At 36.6% G+C, this 19,889-nt stretch overlaps 1 protein-coding gene across 1 annotated transcript; it reads right to left on the reverse strand.

Annotated features, from left to right (window-relative positions):
- Positions 1-10,279: 10,279 nt before the first annotated feature.
- Positions 10,280-18,229, reverse strand: LOC123819376 (NKG2-A/NKG2-B type II integral membrane protein-like). The gene is made up of 4 exons (XM_045839697.1): positions 18,046-18,229; positions 17,579-17,668; positions 14,573-14,724; positions 10,280-10,384 (listed from the first exon to the last, which is right to left on the reverse strand). Exons 1-4 carry the CDS (start codon positions 18,227-18,229, stop codon positions 10,280-10,282), a joined length of 531 nt encoding a protein of 176 aa, XP_045695653.1.
- Positions 18,230-19,889: the final 1,660 nt, after the last annotated feature.

Genomic DNA, 19,889 nt, shown 5'->3' on the forward strand with positions numbered 1-19,889 from the left:
GTAGCTGTCTGTGTCATCAGACCAGCAATTTTCAACAATTCACATATCATGGCACAATTATCTAATTACTAAAACTATGTGGCACACTCAAAAAGTATTTTTGGCTGATGTGAAAAAACATGGGTATAATTTTGATTGACTTATGAAAAATAATAATACTATTACCTACTCTTTTTGCTTCAATGTGACTTTTTTAAAATATCAGGTGCCCATACTTGTATATGAAGAGATCTGTCTGAAAAATGTCCAGTTATTGCTAATGTAATGAGAATGGTTTGCATGACACTGTTGTAACATGGCACCCAAGGAGAGTGGACTGGAATGCACATGTATGAACAATGACAACTGAACTGTACTATTCAGTGGGGGCTGTAGATGCCACTGACTGAGCATGTGTACTGTGTGGCTGTCACATTCAGAATGACTGAGGAAGCATAGAGCAATGAACCTGCACCAAATTTTGTGATAAGCTTAAATATTCCTCCATGGAAACTACTTGGATGATTCAGAAAGCTTTCAAAGATGATGCAATGAGTGAAGAGCAAGCAATAAAGTGTGGCAGAAATGTTTCAAAGATGGTCAAGAATCTGCTAAAAGTAACCCATGTCCTGGAAGGTCTTCAGCCAACAAAACACCTGGGAATGTTGAGCATGTAAGGTCTGCAATCAACAAAGATGGGGGACTGACAATGCAAGAACTAGCAGCTGATCTGGGGATTCCAAAAACTATTGTGTCTTAGATTTTTTTTTATTTTAATTGTTCTTCAAGTACAGTTTTCTGTCTTTTACTCCCATCCCAGCCCATCACCCAAACCCTCCCCACCTCTCTGCCATTTGCACCCACCTTAGTTTTTGTCCCAGTGTCCTTTATACTTTTTCTTGTACACTCTTCCCCTTTTCCCCTGAAATTCCCTCCCCTCTCCCCTGTGGTCACTGTCAGCTTATTCTCTATTTCAGTGTGTTTGGTGATATTTTGCTTAATTGTTTGTTTTGCTGTTTAGGTTCCTGTTAAAGGTGAGGTCATATGGTATTTGTCTTTCTCCCATCCTGATCAGCACTGAGTCAGTCTCCCATGCACTCTCCCCAGGGCTAGCCTGGGGCCTTTCCCTGGGCTTTTGGTGTAGGATCCAGGCCTTCCTCAGAGCACACTCTCCCCAGAGTTACAAGTGTGGGCTCCTGGGCTCCTCTGCATGATTCACTCTCCCCAGTTTTCTGGCAAGAGCGCTTGGCAAGCTAGCCTACAGTCCCACAAGTTCCTGCACACACTCTTCCCAGGGCTACAGGAACACAGGAACAGGCTTCCACACTGCCCAGCTGGGTGGGGAGGAGGCTGGAGCAACTTTTGCAGGAGAATTCCCCAAACAGTGTCTCTTTTTTCACTTTTGCTTTTTGAGAAATTCTTCCTACTCAAGCCTGCTGTGCCATACAGCAGCCTGGCCTCTAGCACAGCCCAATTCTCTAGCCAGACTGGGGACTATCTGGATCAGGACCTGTTAAGGCCTAACTCTCAACTCTCCCCAGCGGGCATCCACAGACTCTGTGGGTGTTCACAGCCCCTGTATGTTGGCCTCTTAGTCCTTATTCCCCTCTCTGCAACTTCAAGCAACTAGGTGGCCTCCAGTGCTTCTCAAACCTCAATTGCCTGGGGAGGGAGCGGCCAACTCAGCTCTCTCCCAAGAACCCTGTGGTAGACCCAGGGGCATGGTGCCTGGGGCTGCAGTGGCCCTGGTCCCCAAGCTGGTCGCTAGGCCGTTAATTGTCCTGAAATACTCTCCTAATCATCTGCTCCTTCAACGTCTGCTGCTATTTTTGGTCTTCTACTTTCATATATGGCGGGGTACTGTTGGCTGCTCTGTTCCACTGTAGATCAGGTAGGTTTTTATTCCTTCTGAAGGGAAAACTGAAATCTGCTCCCTCCTACCTTGCTGCCATCTTCCTCCCCTGTGCCTTAGAATTTGATGCAGGATCTTAGCATGGGAAAATCCCTTCAGTGGCCTCTGCTACCTGAGCAGGAGGAATATTGTGCTGCACTTGCTAATGATTGATTCAAACTGCTAATCAACCAGATTTTCTCAAGATGGTCAAAATTGGAGATGAACTGTGGGTCTGTGGCTATGATCCTGAAATGAAGGCCCAGTTGTCACTATAGAAGTCACCTGGTTCTCCAAGCCTGAAGAAAGCACAGCAAAATTGCAGCAAAGTCAAGATCACATTAACTGTGTGTTTTCATTGGGAAGGTGTTGCCCATCTTGAGGCCAAACAATTCATAAGGAGTACTGCCTTAATGTCTTTTGTCATTCGAGGGATGCAATAGGACAAAAACAGCAGCAGCTATGGGCTTCTGGTGATTTCAGCTTCATCACAACAGCGTACCTGCTCATGCATTACATCTCCTGCAGAGTTTTTTTGGTGAAACAAATCACCCAGGTGACTCAGCACCCTTACAGCCCAGATTTGGCACCCTGCAACTTCTGAATATTCCAAAAACTAAAATCACCTTTGAAAGGGAATAGATTTCAGACCATTGATTAGATTCAGGAAAACGAATGGCACAGTTGATGAAAAATCAAAGAAAGGATTTTGCAGAGTATTTTGAACAGTGGAAGAGATGCTGGGAAAACTGTGTGAGGTCCCAGTATACCTGCTTTGAAAGAGACTGAGACATCATTGTCATTTGTACAATATTTCTTATATCTACTATTTTATTTAATAAGTGTCTCTATTTTTCATATTACATGGCTGGATACTTTCTGAATTTCTGTGCCAAAAATTAACCAATCAGGCACAAACTTATTATGTGACATGATCAAGAAGATTAAACTCTATTAATGACTTGTATATTTATTGTTGAAAGAAGTGCATTCACACAGGATGGGAATTGTTGTGTTGGCTATTGTCATTTTTTACTTTGACAGTCTAAGGGAAAAGAGGTCAGTGTCCCTGACTAAACTGTCAGGTATTGCATGTTTTAAAGATTCTTGCATAACTTCTGTTTGATATCTCTGAGAAAGGCTATTGTGGTATCACAGTGCTTTTTCAACTCTCCTTTAATCATTGAAGCTCCTGAAATTAAATCATTGGATGGAATGCAGCATTAAAGTTATCCATATGTCACTGAAGGATTACACCCTTTGCAGTATCATGTTCATCAAATGAAAAGAAAGACACAGCAACTTCCAATTACAGTGTCCTACCAAAAGTATTCAGCAAAAACCCCTTCAACTCTCTACCTCTAACCACTGACATGGTCTGCTCCTGATACCGTACCATCAACATTGTCATGACTCAATTATCTAACATCATCAAAAACTAATAACCCTCTATCTGACGTATTCACAGAAGGTCATCACCAACCTAGTGCTATGTCTCAATCCCTATGTCATTCAACTTAAATCATATCATCACATAGGCATTTTATCATCTCACATCATCAAGTGGAAAAGGCGGGTGAGTACAGCACAGTCAGATATTTTGAGAGAGAGAAGAAGAAACCACATTAACAAAACTTGTGTTACTCTATATTGTTATAATTATTCTGTGTTATTATTATTATTGTTAATCTCTTAATGTGCCTAATTTATAAATTATGCTTTATTGTAGGTGTATACATGTAGGAAAAATATAGTACACAATAGGGTTCAGTACTTTCCACGGATTCTGGCATCTCCTGGGAGTCTTATAATGTACACCCTGCACACACTGGGGAAACTACTGTGTATCTCACAGCAGAGTTAGCAATAGTCATGTTGTACTTATATCATTATACTTATTTAACTTAGAGCTGATCTTTGACATTTTGACCACCTTCTTTTAATCCATTGTCTTCCCAAATCCCCACGTTTGGATCCGCTAGTCTGATCTCTTTTCATATGTTTTTGTTGTCATTTTTGGATTTTACATATGAGATCATACAGGATTTTATGACCATAGCTTTATAGTATAGCTTGAAATCAGGAAGCGTGATATGCCTGCTTGGTTCTTTTTTCTCAGATGTATTTGTCTATTCAACGCCTTTTGTAGTTTCATATAATACGAGTGGTTTTTTTCCACTTCTCTAAAATCTGTCTGTGGAATCTTGATAGGGATTGCATTGGACATATAGGTTGATTTTGGTAGTATTGTCAATTTAAAACTATTAATTCTTCCAGTACATGAACATGGAATACCTTTGATTTATTTGTGTCTTCAATTTCTTTCATCAATAACTTGTCATTTTCTGCAGAGAGATCTTTCATCTCCTTAGTTAAATGCATTCCTAGTATTTTACTGTCCCTGAGTCTATTGTAAATGGAATTTCTTTATTTCTCTGTCAGAAATTTTGGCATTAATGTATACACTACTGCTGCTTTTGTCGCAATATGTACCTTCTAGGCCCAATATTTTGAGTTTTTATCATGGTAAATGTTAAATTTTGTCAAATGTTTTTCTGCATTAATGGTGATAATCACATAATTATTTTCTTTCATTCTGTTAATGTAATATCACATTAATTAATTTTCCTGTGTTAAACCATCCTTGCATCACAGGTGTAAATCTCATTAGATCATGGTGGACCATCTATTAATGTGCTGTGAAATTGGATTGTTAGCATTTTATTGAGAATTGTTGCTTTTAAATTTATAAGGGATATTATCTTGTAGTTTTCTATTCCAGTAGTGCCCTTCTACAGTTTTGGTTTCAGGATCATGCTGGCCTCATAAAAAGAGTTTGGGAGTGATCACTCCTATTTAATTTTTGGAAGAGCTTGTGAAGAATTAGTGTCAATTCTCTTTTACATGTTGGGTAAAATTTTGCAGAGAAGCCCTATGGTCTGGGTTTATCTTCATTGGGAATTTTTTATGACAGATTCAATCTCCTTACTAGTAATTGGTCTCCTTGAATTTCTATACATTCTTGATTTAGTCTTGAGAAGTGTATATTTCTAAAATTTCTCTACTTTTTCAAATTGTGCAGTTGTTGGCATACAATATTTCATAGTAATCTTTTATGACCCTTTTAATTTCTACAGTTTCTCTTGTAATGTCTTCTTGTCAATCATAATTTTGTCATCTTGGGTCCTATCTCTTTTTTATTTCATTAGTCTAGCTAAGGGTTTTTCAGTTTGGTTTATTTTTTCAAAGAAGCAACTCTCAGTTGGTTTAATCTCTATTGTTTTTCAGTTGTCAGTTCATTTATTTCTGATCTAATATTTATTTTCTGTCTTCTGGTGACTTGGTGCTTGGTTTGTTCTTTCTAGTTTCCTAAGGCATAGAGGTAGGTTGTATGACAGTAACTGGGTTAATTTTATAACCTTTCCTATAAAAGAATTCTTCAGTCTCTGTGGGCATTAGTACTAAAAAGTGCCATTAAAATATGATAGCATTGGAGCTTATTACCCTAAGTGAAATCAGAAAAAGACAAATACCATATGTGTGTCTGACAAAGACAAATACCATATGCTCTCACTTTTGTGTGGCATCTAAAGAACAAAATAAACTTATGAACAAAATAAAATATGGGCATTGATACATGGAGCAGTTGGACATCTGTCAGAGGGGAGGGGTGGTGGAGGGTACTGGATGGAAAAATGTGAGGAGATAAGCCAATGAACCTGTGTGCATAACCTTGAACACAGGGAACACAGTGATCAAGGTCAGAAGGAATGGGGGTGGGGGCTGGGTGAGGTGAATAAAGAGGGGAGAATTGGGGACATCTGTAATAGTGTAAAATTAAAAATATATTAAGAAGAGGGTAGAAACAGGGGCAGAAGGTGGAGAGGGCTAGGGTGGTAGGAAGGCATAGGGGGGAAAGGCAGAAAACTGTATTTGAGCAACAATAAAAAATGTTAAAAAATAGAGACAAATCAGAACTGTAAAAAAAAAGGTAAGAAGAAAATAATTAAAAGGATGAACTATATATATATATACACATATATATATGTATATATATAGTATATATGTATATATATGTATATATATACATATATATGTATATATATGTATATATAGTATATATATGTATATATATATGTATATATATAGTATATATAGAGTACATATATATATATGTATATATATAGTACTTTTATATAAAGTGTTCAAGGAAACAGAAAAAGAACAATGCTTTCCAATATATCTTTGATAATAAAAACTGCTGAATATTAACTGACCATAAAGACATGGGTTTATTTCTGGTTTCTCTATTCTGTTCCATTGACCTATATATCTCCTCTTATGCCAGCACCAGAATGTGTTGATTATAGTGGCCTTTTAATATACTTTGATATCAGGTATTGTGATTTCTTCTACTTAGTTCTTTCTCAAATATGCTGCAGCTAAGTGGGGCCATTTATCATTCCATATAAATTTTTCAAATGTTTGTTCCATGTCTTTGGAATATTCCATTGTATTTTAATGGAAATTGTGTTGAACAAAGGGGGCAAAAGCATAAAAGAAGTATAAAATGGCCTCTTCAACAAATGTTGGGAGATTTGGACAGTTATATGCAAAAAAAATGAAACTTCACCACCAACTTAAAACCATACACAAAAATAAGCTCAAGATAGATAAAACACTGAAATATAAGTTGTAACACCATAAAAGTCCTAGAGGAGAACATAGGAAGGAAAATCTCAGATATTCTATGCAGCAATATTTTCACCAATATGTTCCCTAGAGCAAGGGACATCAAGGAATGAATAAACAAATAGGACTTCATCAAAATAAAAAGCTTCTGCATGGCTAAAGGAAACATCAGCAAAATGAAAAGGGAACCAACCATAGGGGAAAATATATTTCCCATTGATACCTTGGACAAGAGTCTGACCTCCACAATATATAAAGACCTCAAAGGACTCCACTGCAGGAAGACAAACAACCCAGTCTAATAATGAGCAAAGGACTTGAAAAGACACTTATCCAAGAAGGACATACAGAGTGGGCAGACATATATGAAAGGATGCTCAGCATCACTAGCCCTTAGAAAGATGCAAATTGAAACCACAGTGAGATACCACTTCACACCATTCAGAGTGGCCATCATAAACAAATCAACAAACAACGAGTGCTGGCGAGGCTGTGGAGAAAAGGGAACCCTAGTACATTGTTGGTGGAAATTCAGACTGGCACAGCCACTGTGGAAAACAGTATAGAATTTCCTCAAAAAACTAAAAATGAAACTGCCTTCTGACATAACAACTCCACTGCTGGGATTATACACTAAGAATCCCAAAACACCAATTCCAAAGAACCTATGCACCCCAATGTTCATAGCAGCACAATTCACAGCAGTGCTGGAAGCAACCTAAGTGCCCACCAGTAAATGAGTGCATAAAAGAATCTAAAGAGACATTGAAATAAAGCACAAACTGACAATAACCAGAGGGGTGGGCATAGAGGGATAACAGGGGAAAGAAGGGGAAAGGTCATCAAGGAACATGTACAAAGGACCAATGGACAAAGCCAAAGGTGTGTAGGATTGACAGTGGGAGGTGGGTGGGATGGTGAAAGTGGTGGCAGGAAAAGGGAGACAACTGTACTTGAACAACAATAAAAAATAAATACATAAATAAAAACTGTCAAGTATATAACATAAATAAGAACTCATTCAGAACTCTTTAAGAACAATGATTATAAAAGCAACTTAATATAAATGTAATAGATGCACTGAAATTTAAAGAAGGACAAAACAAAATGATTATTGAGGCTTTAATTTAGAAATGCAAGATTGGTTTAATATTTGAATGAAATAAAGATAGTTTATTTCATAAACTTTATACACAGAAAACATTTATCATTCTGAATGGAATAATAATAAAAATGGAACAGCAATCCAATGTAGAAATTATTAGAAAATAGCAATATTATGGAATTGCTTTAATATATGAAAAGTATAAGGAAAATTTTAAAACAAAACTCAACTTTATGATGAAATATTTAAATATTTTTTGTAAAAGAGAGAAGAATCCATATAGAGCTTTTACTCTCCACACTATCCAACATTGGAAATAAAACCCCACTCTGTGGTAATAAGTCAAGGCAATGAAAAAATTGTACTAGGAAAAAAGAAATTAAACAAATGTTTACATAAAGTATTCAAAGGAATATATGTTTGAAATGATAAAACTAATACAACAAAATTAACACATAAACCTCAATTGTATATCTTTTTAAAGTAGCAAAATTTACTAAAGAAAAATTTTAAAGTATTCTATTTATATAATCCTGACTATGAAATACCAATATTGATATTTCTTTAAAACTTCAATGGGAAAATTAAGAATATACAGTAAAGAAATGAAAGAAAACCAAGTACACGGGAAAAGAAAGCATGATTTGACTGGAAGCGTCGATATTCTCAATTGCCTAATCTTTATAAATTGCATGCAGTGATTCCTTTAAAGTTTACATTCAACCCTGGCTGGTGTAGCTCAGTGGATTGAGAGTGGGCTGCGAACCAAATTGTCGCAGGTTTGATTCCCAGTCAGGGTACATGCCTGGGTTGCAGGCCATGACCCCCAGCAACCGCACATTGATGTTTCTCTCTCTCTCTTTATCTCCCTCCCCTCCCTCTCTAAAAAGAAATAAAAATAAAATGTTAAAAAAAAAGTTTACATTCAGTCCTAAACATAACCCCAAGTCTTAAAGCCTTACTGAGGTGTAATTACCAAGCATACAGCTCATGCATGTAGAGTTTGCATATCAGTGATTTTAAGTACATTCACAGAGCCTTGCAGCTATCACCACTCTCAGAATTTGGAAAGTTTGCAGCCCCCTAAAGAAGCAGTGAGCGAACTAATCAGTAGTCATTTCCTATTCCCACATACTCTCAGGCCTCTGCTGGTTTGCTGTTCTTAATATTTCACTTAAACTGACTCACACAACATGTGATCTTCTAGAAAAGTCGAATGTCACAAACATAATGTTGAACAAAATATGACAGACACTGAGAGAAAGTATATCTGTACTTTTGGATGTGTGTATTATTTTCCCGTGATGCTTATGGAATTTTTTTTCATTATTAGAATAATTCATTAGAAGACTTAAGTAATCATAACATTATTTCCATTTCATGAAAAAGACTCACCCAGGAGAATCCAAGTCTTAACACAGAAACCTATGCTTGCAAATATATACTTTTGAAGATTCACAACTCCCTGATGCGAGGCCATATCAGTGTAGCATCACACAGTTTCCGTTACCAGATGACGGTTCTCCGATCCTACAATGGAGAAAATGCACACTTTTGTTCTTATGTTGTATGAAGGAAATCCCTGAAACAACAAGTAGCGTCTTCTATGAGAGCATAATAGAAAATTTTACAAATGAGCAGTGATATTTTCCACGTAATACATTAAGAGTTGTGTTGGGAACCGCCCTGCCTGGTTTCAGAAACTATAACCCCTAGTGACTAAGGCTGAGCAAAAAGACCTTGGGACCACAAGCCACTAAGGAGACAAAGCTTATCCCCCAGGCAGGAGCACCACCCCTGCCCCCTTTCTATTCACCCTGCTTAGCCCCAGGTGGATGACTGGTTAGCCAATGATGGGTAAGAATCCTCAAGGGAGGTATGACCTAAGACAAGCATGATTACAGAGGGACCCTCAGGGAAGGATTAGGGGGGTCTTTAAAAAAAGGGGGTGATGGACCCTCCCCCCTCTGGTTTAACATAGCCTGAGACCTCATTCTGTCTGTGAGAAGTCTCCTAATCTCCTGGCTGCCTTCCTTCTTCCCATGCCAGAATTAAGCCTAAAACAGTGAGTGCCTCAAGCCTGAAACAATGCCTGTGCTGGAAAGGGCAGGTTCCCTGGGGCAATCAGGCCAAGGGAAGAATGCATAAAATCCTATGAAACCTACTTTGTTAATACCCTCAATTTAAATGATAAGGGTCCAAGCATAGAATCAGTTTGTTTTCCCAAAATTTTGTAGCCCTCTAGTTAACTGACACTGACTCAGAACAAGCCCTCAGAGTTCTTTGTATGTTATCTATTGTTTGATCCTTGTGCCTGACAATGATTGAGGAGCTTTACCTATATTCCTGTGGCACTTGAACCCAATAAAAGCCCATTGAGGAAGAGGCTCCTGGTCCTTGGGGGGTGGGGGTCCCTGTGGATGGAGTGCCCTCCCCCACGGAGACAGTTATTAAGAAAATGAAGTAGTCATTCTTAATATTTACATCAACATTTCATTAACTCTGAATATCATGCTCACAATTCAACTTAAATAAAGGTATTAATACAACTCTTCTGAATTGTTCTCTTTTATGTTTTCTTTTTAAATAGCACAAAATAAAAAAAAAACAACTCACTCTAGTGTGGGAGTTGAACCATTTATCAACATCCATGGATGATCACTGCTTCTACGAAAAATTCCAATCCATGACGCAAGTGACAGGGAACTCAGAAATTTCTACCCCAAAATTAAAAAAAAATAATAAATAATCATTCTGAAAGTTTGCATTGTATTTTCAAGATGCATGTAGTGTATTGTGTCACAGGATCCTTCATTTACAGAACAAAATGAGAGTTTGGGATCCTAATTTAATACAAAGATAGTAAGACTTTTATTAAAGATGCATTAAAATCAATTTTCATACAGTCAATTTTCAGCAACATTTATACATTTGATTTAAAATTAACTCCTAAACATTTATGAATCATAGTTTCATTTTTCCTCTTAGGTTAATAAAGAACATTCTGCTATATATATTTTAGTTGTTACCCATGTTGACAAATCTAACACCACAAGGTTTTAAGTAAGTTTCTGAACATTTATATAATGTACTTGATTCCATAACTAAATCAATGTAGTTTTCTATGGCTTTTCAGAGATCTAGTTTTTAAAATATTAAGGCATTGTAAATAATAAAATAAAAGAGAAGATGGTGGCATAGGAAATACAGCTTGCTGCCTCACAAAATCATATGAAAATGACAGCTAAAGTACAGAAACCCATCACTCAGAACCACTGGATGTACTTGAATGGAAGCCTGACAATTATGGAATTAGAAACCATATCCATCCAGACTGGTAAGAAGGGTGGAGATGCTGAATGGACTGATGCCACATCCACATATTGTGGATAAAATTTCAGGAGGGATCTTTCAGGAGCAAGGAGGCCCAGACCCACACCAGACTCCCTTCAGCTTAGGGTCCCAGTGCCAAGGAGAAAAGTGCCATAACTTCTGAATGCAAAAACCAGCAGGAATTGAGTCACAGGAAGAACTTCTGGAGTCCCAAGCAGTTCCTCTTAGAGAACCCACACATGAACCTACACAGACTCACTCCTTCTGAGCTCCAGCACTATGGCAGCAGCTTTAAAGGCACCAGTGGCATATGGGGAGGGACTGGAATGGCTCACATCAAAGCGAAAGCTGGGGGACAGCTTTCTCCAAGACAGATAGGTGAGCAGAGCTAAAGATCTGGGAGGTGGGTGCCACATCTGAGACTCAATTGACCTAGCTAATGTTTGCCCATCCCTACACATCATCTGAGGTTACATCCCAACCAATTTACAGCTGTTAACAGTGGCTTGAATTGCCTCACGCTTCACAACTTCCTAAATCTTTCCAAACAAACAATAGCTGGTATCAGTGAACCCCAGCTCCCTCCTTTTCCTGCCCCATACCACACCTCTTGCAAAGTAGTCACAGGCATTGTACTAGCAGCAGCCAGCCTAGATTACCAGCTTGGCTTCATCTGGGAATCCCAATCCCAGCAGAGTTAGTAGCCATCTCAGATTGTTCTATAGCTCAGTCAGGATGGCCCTGGGCCAAGCAGAGGTGGGGACAGAACTTGGCACGTACCACCCAGGAAACCCCAAGACTTGTGCACTCAGTGGACAGCTACAGATCATGTTGGAGCACCACCACCCTGCCTCTGCATACCTGATCCTCCACAGAGGGCAGAGGTTGGTGTTCAATGGTAACACTAGTCCTTCCAGCTGACTGGCCTGGGTAAATCCCTCCCATTGACTTGCCAAAAGGACCCAAGTCTCAACTGCAAGAGGAGGGTCCACATGAAGGGCACACTCTGAGTACCTAGATTGTTTGATAGGGGAGACAATGCTACTGGACCCTACAGGATACCCACTACACTAGGCCACACTACCAAGATACAGAGTCAAAGAAGCTCTACCTAATGCATAGAAATAAACACAAGGAGGCTGCCAAAAAGAAGAAACAAAGGAAAATGGCCCAGATGAAAGAACAGATAAAAACTGCAGAAAAAGACCTAAACAAAATAAAAATAAGCAATATGTCAGATACAGAATTCAAAACACTGGTTATAAGGATGCTCAAGGAACTTAGTGAGGACTTCAACAACATAAAAAGATCCAGTCAGAAGTAAAGTATACATGATTGAAATAAAGAACAACTTACTGGGGAACAACAGTAGAGTAGAGGAAGCCAATACTCAAATCAGTGATTTGCAACATAAGGAAGCAAAAAACAACCACACAGAATGAGAAAAAATAAAAAAAAATGAGCATAGTATAAGCTGCCTCTGGAACAACATCAAGAGCTCTAACATTCACATCATAGGGATGCCAAAAGGAGAAGAGAAACAGCAAGAAATGGGAGATCTATTTGAAAGAATGATGAAAGAAAACTTCCCTAATTTGGTGAAGAAGACAGACATGCAACTGAGAAAGAACAGAGTCCTAAATAACAAGGATGTAAAGAGACCCACTCTAAGATGAATCATAATTAAAATGCCAAGGTTAAAGATAAAGACACAATCTCAAAAGCAACAAAGAGAAAAGCAGCTAGTTACCCACAGGGGAGTTCCCATAAGATTGTCAGCTTATTTGTCAAAGAAATTTTGCAGGCAAGAAGGGATTGGCAAGAAGTATTCAAAGTCATGAAACTCAGGGTCCTACAGCCAAGATTGCTTTACCCAGCAAAGCTATCATTTAGAACTGAAGGGCAGATGAAGTGCTTCCCAGATAAGAATAAAATAGAGGCGTTCATCATGACCACACCCTTATTATCTGAAGTGTTACAGGGACTTATTTAAGAAGAAGATGAAAAAAAAAAGAAAACATAGAAGATCAAACTGTGAACAAAAATGGGAATAAATATATGTCTATCAACAATTGAATCTGAAAAGCAACAAGAGTAGATAGAGAGTCGAGGTTATAGAGAACATTTTGATGGTTGCTAGATTGGAGGGTGGTGTAGGGGAATGGGAAGAAGTGGGAGAATTAAAATCTACAAAAATGTAGTTACAGAATATACATGGGGATTTAAAGTACACTATAGTGAATGGAATAGTTAGAGAGTTTATAGTTACAACCCATGGATATGAACAATGTTTTGGGGGCTGGCCTGTGACAGACAGGGGGCTGGATGGAGGGAGGCAAAGGGGAGAATATTGGGACAACCGTAATAGCATAATCAATAAAATATAATTAAGCAAAGAAAGGACACTAAATGTAAAAAATTGTTTTGGGGTCCCTGCACCATTCTTTTAGCAGATAAGCCCTGAAGGGATCTTTTTTTGTGTTTGTGGAATCTAATGGTCCAGGTGTCAGACACTCATTTTTCTGAAGACTGCAGTTATAAAGCCTATAACTAATAAAAAACACAACTGAAGGAGAACCCTGAAAGATGGAAAGAAGAAGGAAAATAATTTGGTACACCAGGGTTAGGGAAAAACAGTGTGAGAGGGTATCTTATACTCCCACCCAAATGAAAGTCACTGAGGCCTGATGCTTCCCAGACCCTACCTAACAACAGGAGGTGGTGAAGGAAGCCATCCCCCTCTGCTCTGCAGAGGGAATCCTGCCCAACAACTCCAGGCAGACCTACAAGGTGACCCATCAGGACACCTGCTAACAAATGCAAGCAGAGCAAGTGCCTCTCCTTTCCCTAAGAGAAACCAGGGTGGGTGGGTTGCAGGTGGGACCAGCAAAGGGGATTTTATGACTAAAAGAAATGGACTTAGAAAGGCTCTTCATCCCTGATGGCATGAGACTCCCATCCCAAATGAAAGACATCAGATAGATGAATATTAAAATATTAAATTCACATAAGTCAGCAGTGCAAATTAAATAACAGCGGATAAATGCAATATAGATAAAAGGCAACAATAGCATATGAGAGTGAAAAAAGACAGGAAGAAAAATGTCTACTGTAGGATTTCACTTATATGAGCTTCAAAAACAAGCAGAGACTCTATAATATCAAAGGCAGCCCAGGGGGTAAGTGTGAGGGAGGAGAGGGGAGAGAATGGGTCCTCAGGAGCAGGGCTGTGGAGGACTGCCCACTGCATTTGGTGATCTGGTTTGTAATCACATGGTTCCATTCCTCATGTAACAAATCTTCTGAATTGTGATGTATTTAATGTCCTTCACATAAGGTAAAAGTAGCAAAGTTTATTTTAGAAAGCAAGCATATATAGAAGCACATTTTTCTAGGAAATGCAAATATGCATTACTGGAATACAGTATAACAAAATATTATAAAGTCAAACAATGGAATATCACAGACTTTAAATAGCTACAAATATATATAAAAATATGAATGAATTCTACAAATATAATATTGACTGAAACAAGCCATAAGTGAAGTGTATGAAATGTTTGATATCTCACCCTTTCTTCTTCATTATCTATGTAGACCAGGCTAGAGTTCTTAGAAGCACAGGCCATCAAACTCTCAACCCATGTTTTATTTTCAGTGCTGATGTAATAGCAGTTGTTGGAATATGTAAACCACTCTGGTGGACAATGACCACAAGAGTATGCTGAGGAAAGATTATGAATTATTACCCAACAACTTGAAGTTTAAATGAAAATTAGCTTACATAATTGCACAAGTATAAACACATATTTACATAATGTATCTACATATCCTCACAGGCTTGTATGTATAATGCAAATTATGCTCATACACAGTAAAGTCAGCCACTCACCCCTAATCTATGTAAACACACACACAAAAATAGCCACTCTGTACATGTCCAAGAGTCAGTGAATGAAACCACTTCTTAAGAATAATTAAATTACTTAATTTTCATATTATAACAGTGGGAAGTTTGAGCTGATAAGCAACAATGGGTTTGGAGATTTTAAATGAATATTTCTTTATATAGTTGCATAAAAAACAGTCTTCCATACATATTATTTATGAACAGTTATACCCCATTTTATAAGTCACATTCTCCCCCAAAATTTGTTATCATTTTTGCCTAGCTTAAGACAGAGACAAAAATATGAACTATGCTAATACGAGAACTTTGAAAATTATGTACCTTTCTGGATCTTTGTTATTGGAGAGAAATAGTTCTTCTTCGTTGTGGCAAGAGCTACAAAAATTAAAGTCATTCTTAAAAATTAATCTAAATAAATCAAAGCACTTTGAAATGCTATGTTTTGTTTAGAATAATCTGCAATAGAATTTATTTTACCAAGAAAAGTTAGTAAAGTAATAACCATTCAGGGCAAAATATATTAAACTTCTACAGAAAAAAATCACTATCTCTTAACATTATTTTGTTTAACCAATCTCAAAATAAATTTATATTTCTAAGGTCTTCCAGTCTTCAAAAGCATGTGTTTGAGTTATAAAGTTAGAATATATGAATGCATATAAAATACTCTCCATAATCATTATTAGTCATGAATTTAGAAAATTCAAAGTAAACATTCTATATTTAGTCTAACTGCATAATTTAAATGAGAGTTCTACAATATTATGAAATATTTACAGACATTGATGAATATTATAGTGAAAAGTTCCATATAATCTTCCAAAATTCACTTACATTGATAAAAACTTTTGTTATGTATGTATGTGTATTTATAAAATACTTTCTAAAATCATTCTGATATTTATACATGGAGAAATTCAGAATAACAATTTTTCACTTAGTCTAAAGGTACACTTTAACATGAGAGTTAATTCTATAATATAATGAAGTTTTTAGAGACACTGGAGAGCATAAAATTACGAATTTTTAACTGAACACAATTTGAATACAAAAAGAAAATTAACCTACAGATATGCATAGGTATAAACATTTATCAGCACAATACCTATGCACACTGACAGGCTGATACATATGAAACAAAAAGCAGTCATACACATCTGGGAGGAAAGTTATATCTCTCATCCCCAAGTATTTGTGCCCATATTAAGCAAGCACACATATGATCTCACTTATTACAATGAATCAATAAACCTAATCAACAAAACACACAAGCAAGCAAAACAGAGCCAGAGACATTGAAATAAACAACAAACTGACTGTAACCTTGGGGAAGAGAGGAGGTGGATAATGGGGAAAAGAAGAGGAAGGGTCATGGAAGAACTTGTGTAAAGGATCCAGAGACAAAGACAACAGGGCTATGATTGAGGATGGGGAGTGGGCATGGTTGGGGCAGGGGGAGGGTGTTGGGGGAAAGTGAAGAGTACTGTGCTTGAACAACAATAAAAAATAAATTAATTAATTAAATTAAACATAAAAAACTCACAAATATATCCATTTTCTAATGCTTAGGACATCAATGAATGTAACCACTTTTTTTTTAGAGTAGGAATGTTATTTGTTCATATTTTAGAGCAAGTAGGACATTTAAGCCAATTGGTCACAATTTGGTATGATGATTACTTTATTCATTTATCTTTTATCCTCATATGAGGATATGCTTATTGATTTTAAGGAGAAAAGAAGGGAAAGAGAGTAAACTGTGATGTGAAAGAGAAACACTGATGAGTTGCCTCCCATACATGCCCTCCCATCAAACATGCAAACGAGCTATGAGCCTTGACCAGGAATCAAACCTGCTATATTTTGGTGCACCAAAAAACATTCAAATCAGTTGAGACACTGAGCCTGAGTGGATATGGTAATTTTAAACATGTAATTCTTCACATTGTTGTATAAGAAAAAAGTACTCCCATATAATCATTGGTTATAAATATTTATTGCCATATTTTACAATTTATATTCTCCCACCAGAAATATATTATATTTTTGCCTTCCATAGAACAGAGAAAAATATAAACTATACTATTATCAGAACTTTGAAAATCATAATGTATCTTTTTCCATCCTTGTTACTGTGGACAAATTGCTGCTCTCCAGTATTATAGTACCTAGAAACCATTACATTGATTCTCAAAATAAAAATTAATATTGATAGAATTAAAATATCACAATTTTAGGTTCTTAGTTTGAAGTTTGGTGTATTGTTTAGGAGCAGAGAAATCTGAAATAAACTTGATTGCACCAAAACAATTAATAAAAAAGTAAAGCTTTAAGGGAAGAATATTTCAGAAGATTGTAGGGTCATCACCATTTCATATAATATTGGTTTAAACAATCTCAAGAATTAATTTGTATTTCTCAATAAGTTCTTTTAGATTTTTAAAGCATATATTTAAGTAATGAAATCAAAATATGCAAATAAATATAAAAAGCTTTCTACAATCATTCTCTTATTTATGTACTTGACAAATTCAGAATAACAGTCCACATTTATCTAAATGCTTAATTTAAAATGAGAACTCTATTCCATACTATATTAAAATGTTTAGAGGCACTGAGATTCATTAAAGTGAGAAGTTCTCTTAAAATATTTCAAAAACTTACTTACAGAGAGCCATTCTTACTAAAATGTACATCAAGACAAAGCAGATGACTCCCAGGATCCCAGCAATGAGCTTCTCTGGTGGGGATGGTGAATCTGCAGCAAGAGAAAAACAAATGGAGATGTTGGCTGGACAGTTTTCAGAGAGAACCCAAATGAACAGGGAATCACATAAATACACTTGAACCACCCCCAAATCAAATCTTCCACTGCAATCTTCTCCTCACAATATGCTACTGCCTTGTCAGGAAATATAATCCTCCCTGAGGTGCTGGCCACAGACTACACCTTACAATGATGTCTGAATAAATCACTGCTCAGATTTCATATTAAGACACTCTTCTGCAACTTTAAGCTCTCATCTTCACAAATGAAAAAATATGTCAGCTAACTCCCTACTCTTTCCCCCACATGTCTTCACACCAACTGCACATCCCAGGACAGTTACACTGTGTGTCTGTTCAATGTGTCACCTGGGCAATGGTCCTTGTCATTCCCTTGAAGATCTTCAGAAGCATTTGGAAACTCTATTCCCACAGAGCACATTTGCTGTTTGGTTTGTAAAATGGAACTTTTCATGATCTTGCCTTTCCTTTGCTGTCTCCTGGAGTCCTCAGCCAGATTCAGTTCTGAGTTCTTTTCTCCTTGGAGATCCATCTCTGCAGCTGAGTAACGTCAGGGATGGTGCCTGTGATGACAGTCCTTCAGTGTTCATACGTGATGTGAACACCGACAAGATGCCTAGGAGAGTCAGTGTGGGTGGAGTGTGAGATAAGAAACAGTACTCACTTTGCATTTGACCAAGGTGAAGTCTTCTTCTAATTGACTTAGAGATTTAAATATGTGTTTCTGAGAGAATTATGATTTTAAAATGATATTCTATGTTTGACAATATATTATTGGCTAAATCAATGAAAAGTAATAAGTAAGGAATAAAGTAGTTCAGAGTAATGTCTTTATAAAGTCAGATTCCACTGAAACATTTTAACACTGCTAGAATAACTTTGAAAATTAAAATGTATGAAAAAAAATACAGCATTTTAATGACAATTCCAAATCTACTAATGTTTAAAGATTGAATGTCCTAAATTTGGAGGAATAATAGTGTTAGCATATATGGTAATTAACTGCAATAAATTAATGTAACTTAGTCACAAGCATTAGGTCAAAAGACAGAAGAGGTGTTATCAAATATTTCATTTTGAACAATTGTAGAGTTCTGAGACATCATTTAAATCTTCATGAAATTGTTTATATTTTGAAAATGTTACATGACATATACAGTCACCCAAAACTCAATAATAAAAACAATAGAACATGACAGGATTATTTAACATACTTTACACCAGTAACTTATAATTTATTTAATGGTTAAGGTATGAAAATACAAAAAATGATAAATAAATGTGCTGTAGATCATTAATGGAGGAACCTGTTGCTACAAATGTCTAGAAAAATCTGTCATCTGTCACATTCTATGAAGGTAGCTTTAGTGCGAAGTGAAATGTGATAAATCAGAAAATGTAATTTAATAATTCAGTCACTGGATGATGTAGTCATTAAGATTTGTAATACAGTCTGCCTTTGAAATTTACAAAGTACGACATTTAGTAATTTGCATCTAGCAACCTAATTTGCTAATTAAAGTGGGAATAAAAATATGTGACATAAAATGCATGTATAACACTTAATACTCAGTGTGACATTTACAAGCTTTCCAAAGTTACTTAATTTAATTATTGTAACACATTTGCCATGTTACTCTTTTTATTTATATCAGGCAATGTAACAATACTTGCCACAGGTGCATCTTATGAATGTGGTATCTCTTGTTCCACTGTTTTCTTCAATTTCTAAAATCCTTTGGCTGTTTATAATTAATTTACCATTTTACAGAGACTACTAAGTCCCGATTTTTACTGCAAATCAAACAGCTTTTATTTAACAGAAATGAATTTTTGAAGAATTATGTTTGACCTTCATGATTTGATGAATTCATTTTAAGAATCAATTTTTAGCCCTGGCTGGCATAGCTCAGTGCATTGAGCATGGGCTGCAAATCAGAGTGTCGCAGGTTCGATTCCCAGCCAGGGTACATGCCTGGGTTGCAGGCCATAACCCCCAGCAACCGCACATTGATGTTTCTCTCTCTCTATCTCTCTCCCTTCCCTCTCTAAAAATAAATAAATAAAATCTTAAATTAAAAAAAGAAAATTAGATTAAAAAAAGAATCAATTTTTATGGTTAAAAATATGGAGTAATACACATATATTATACTTGTTAATTACAAAATCGAAAGTTAACTGCTCCTTGTCAG

The sequence above is a fragment of the Phyllostomus hastatus genome, unplaced genomic scaffold, assembly GCF_019186645.2.
Source record: "Phyllostomus hastatus isolate PE091 unplaced genomic scaffold, TTU_PhHast_1.1 phas_contig_308, whole genome shotgun sequence".
In the NCBI taxonomy this organism is placed as follows: Eukaryota; Metazoa; Chordata; class Mammalia; order Chiroptera; family Phyllostomidae; genus Phyllostomus; species Phyllostomus hastatus.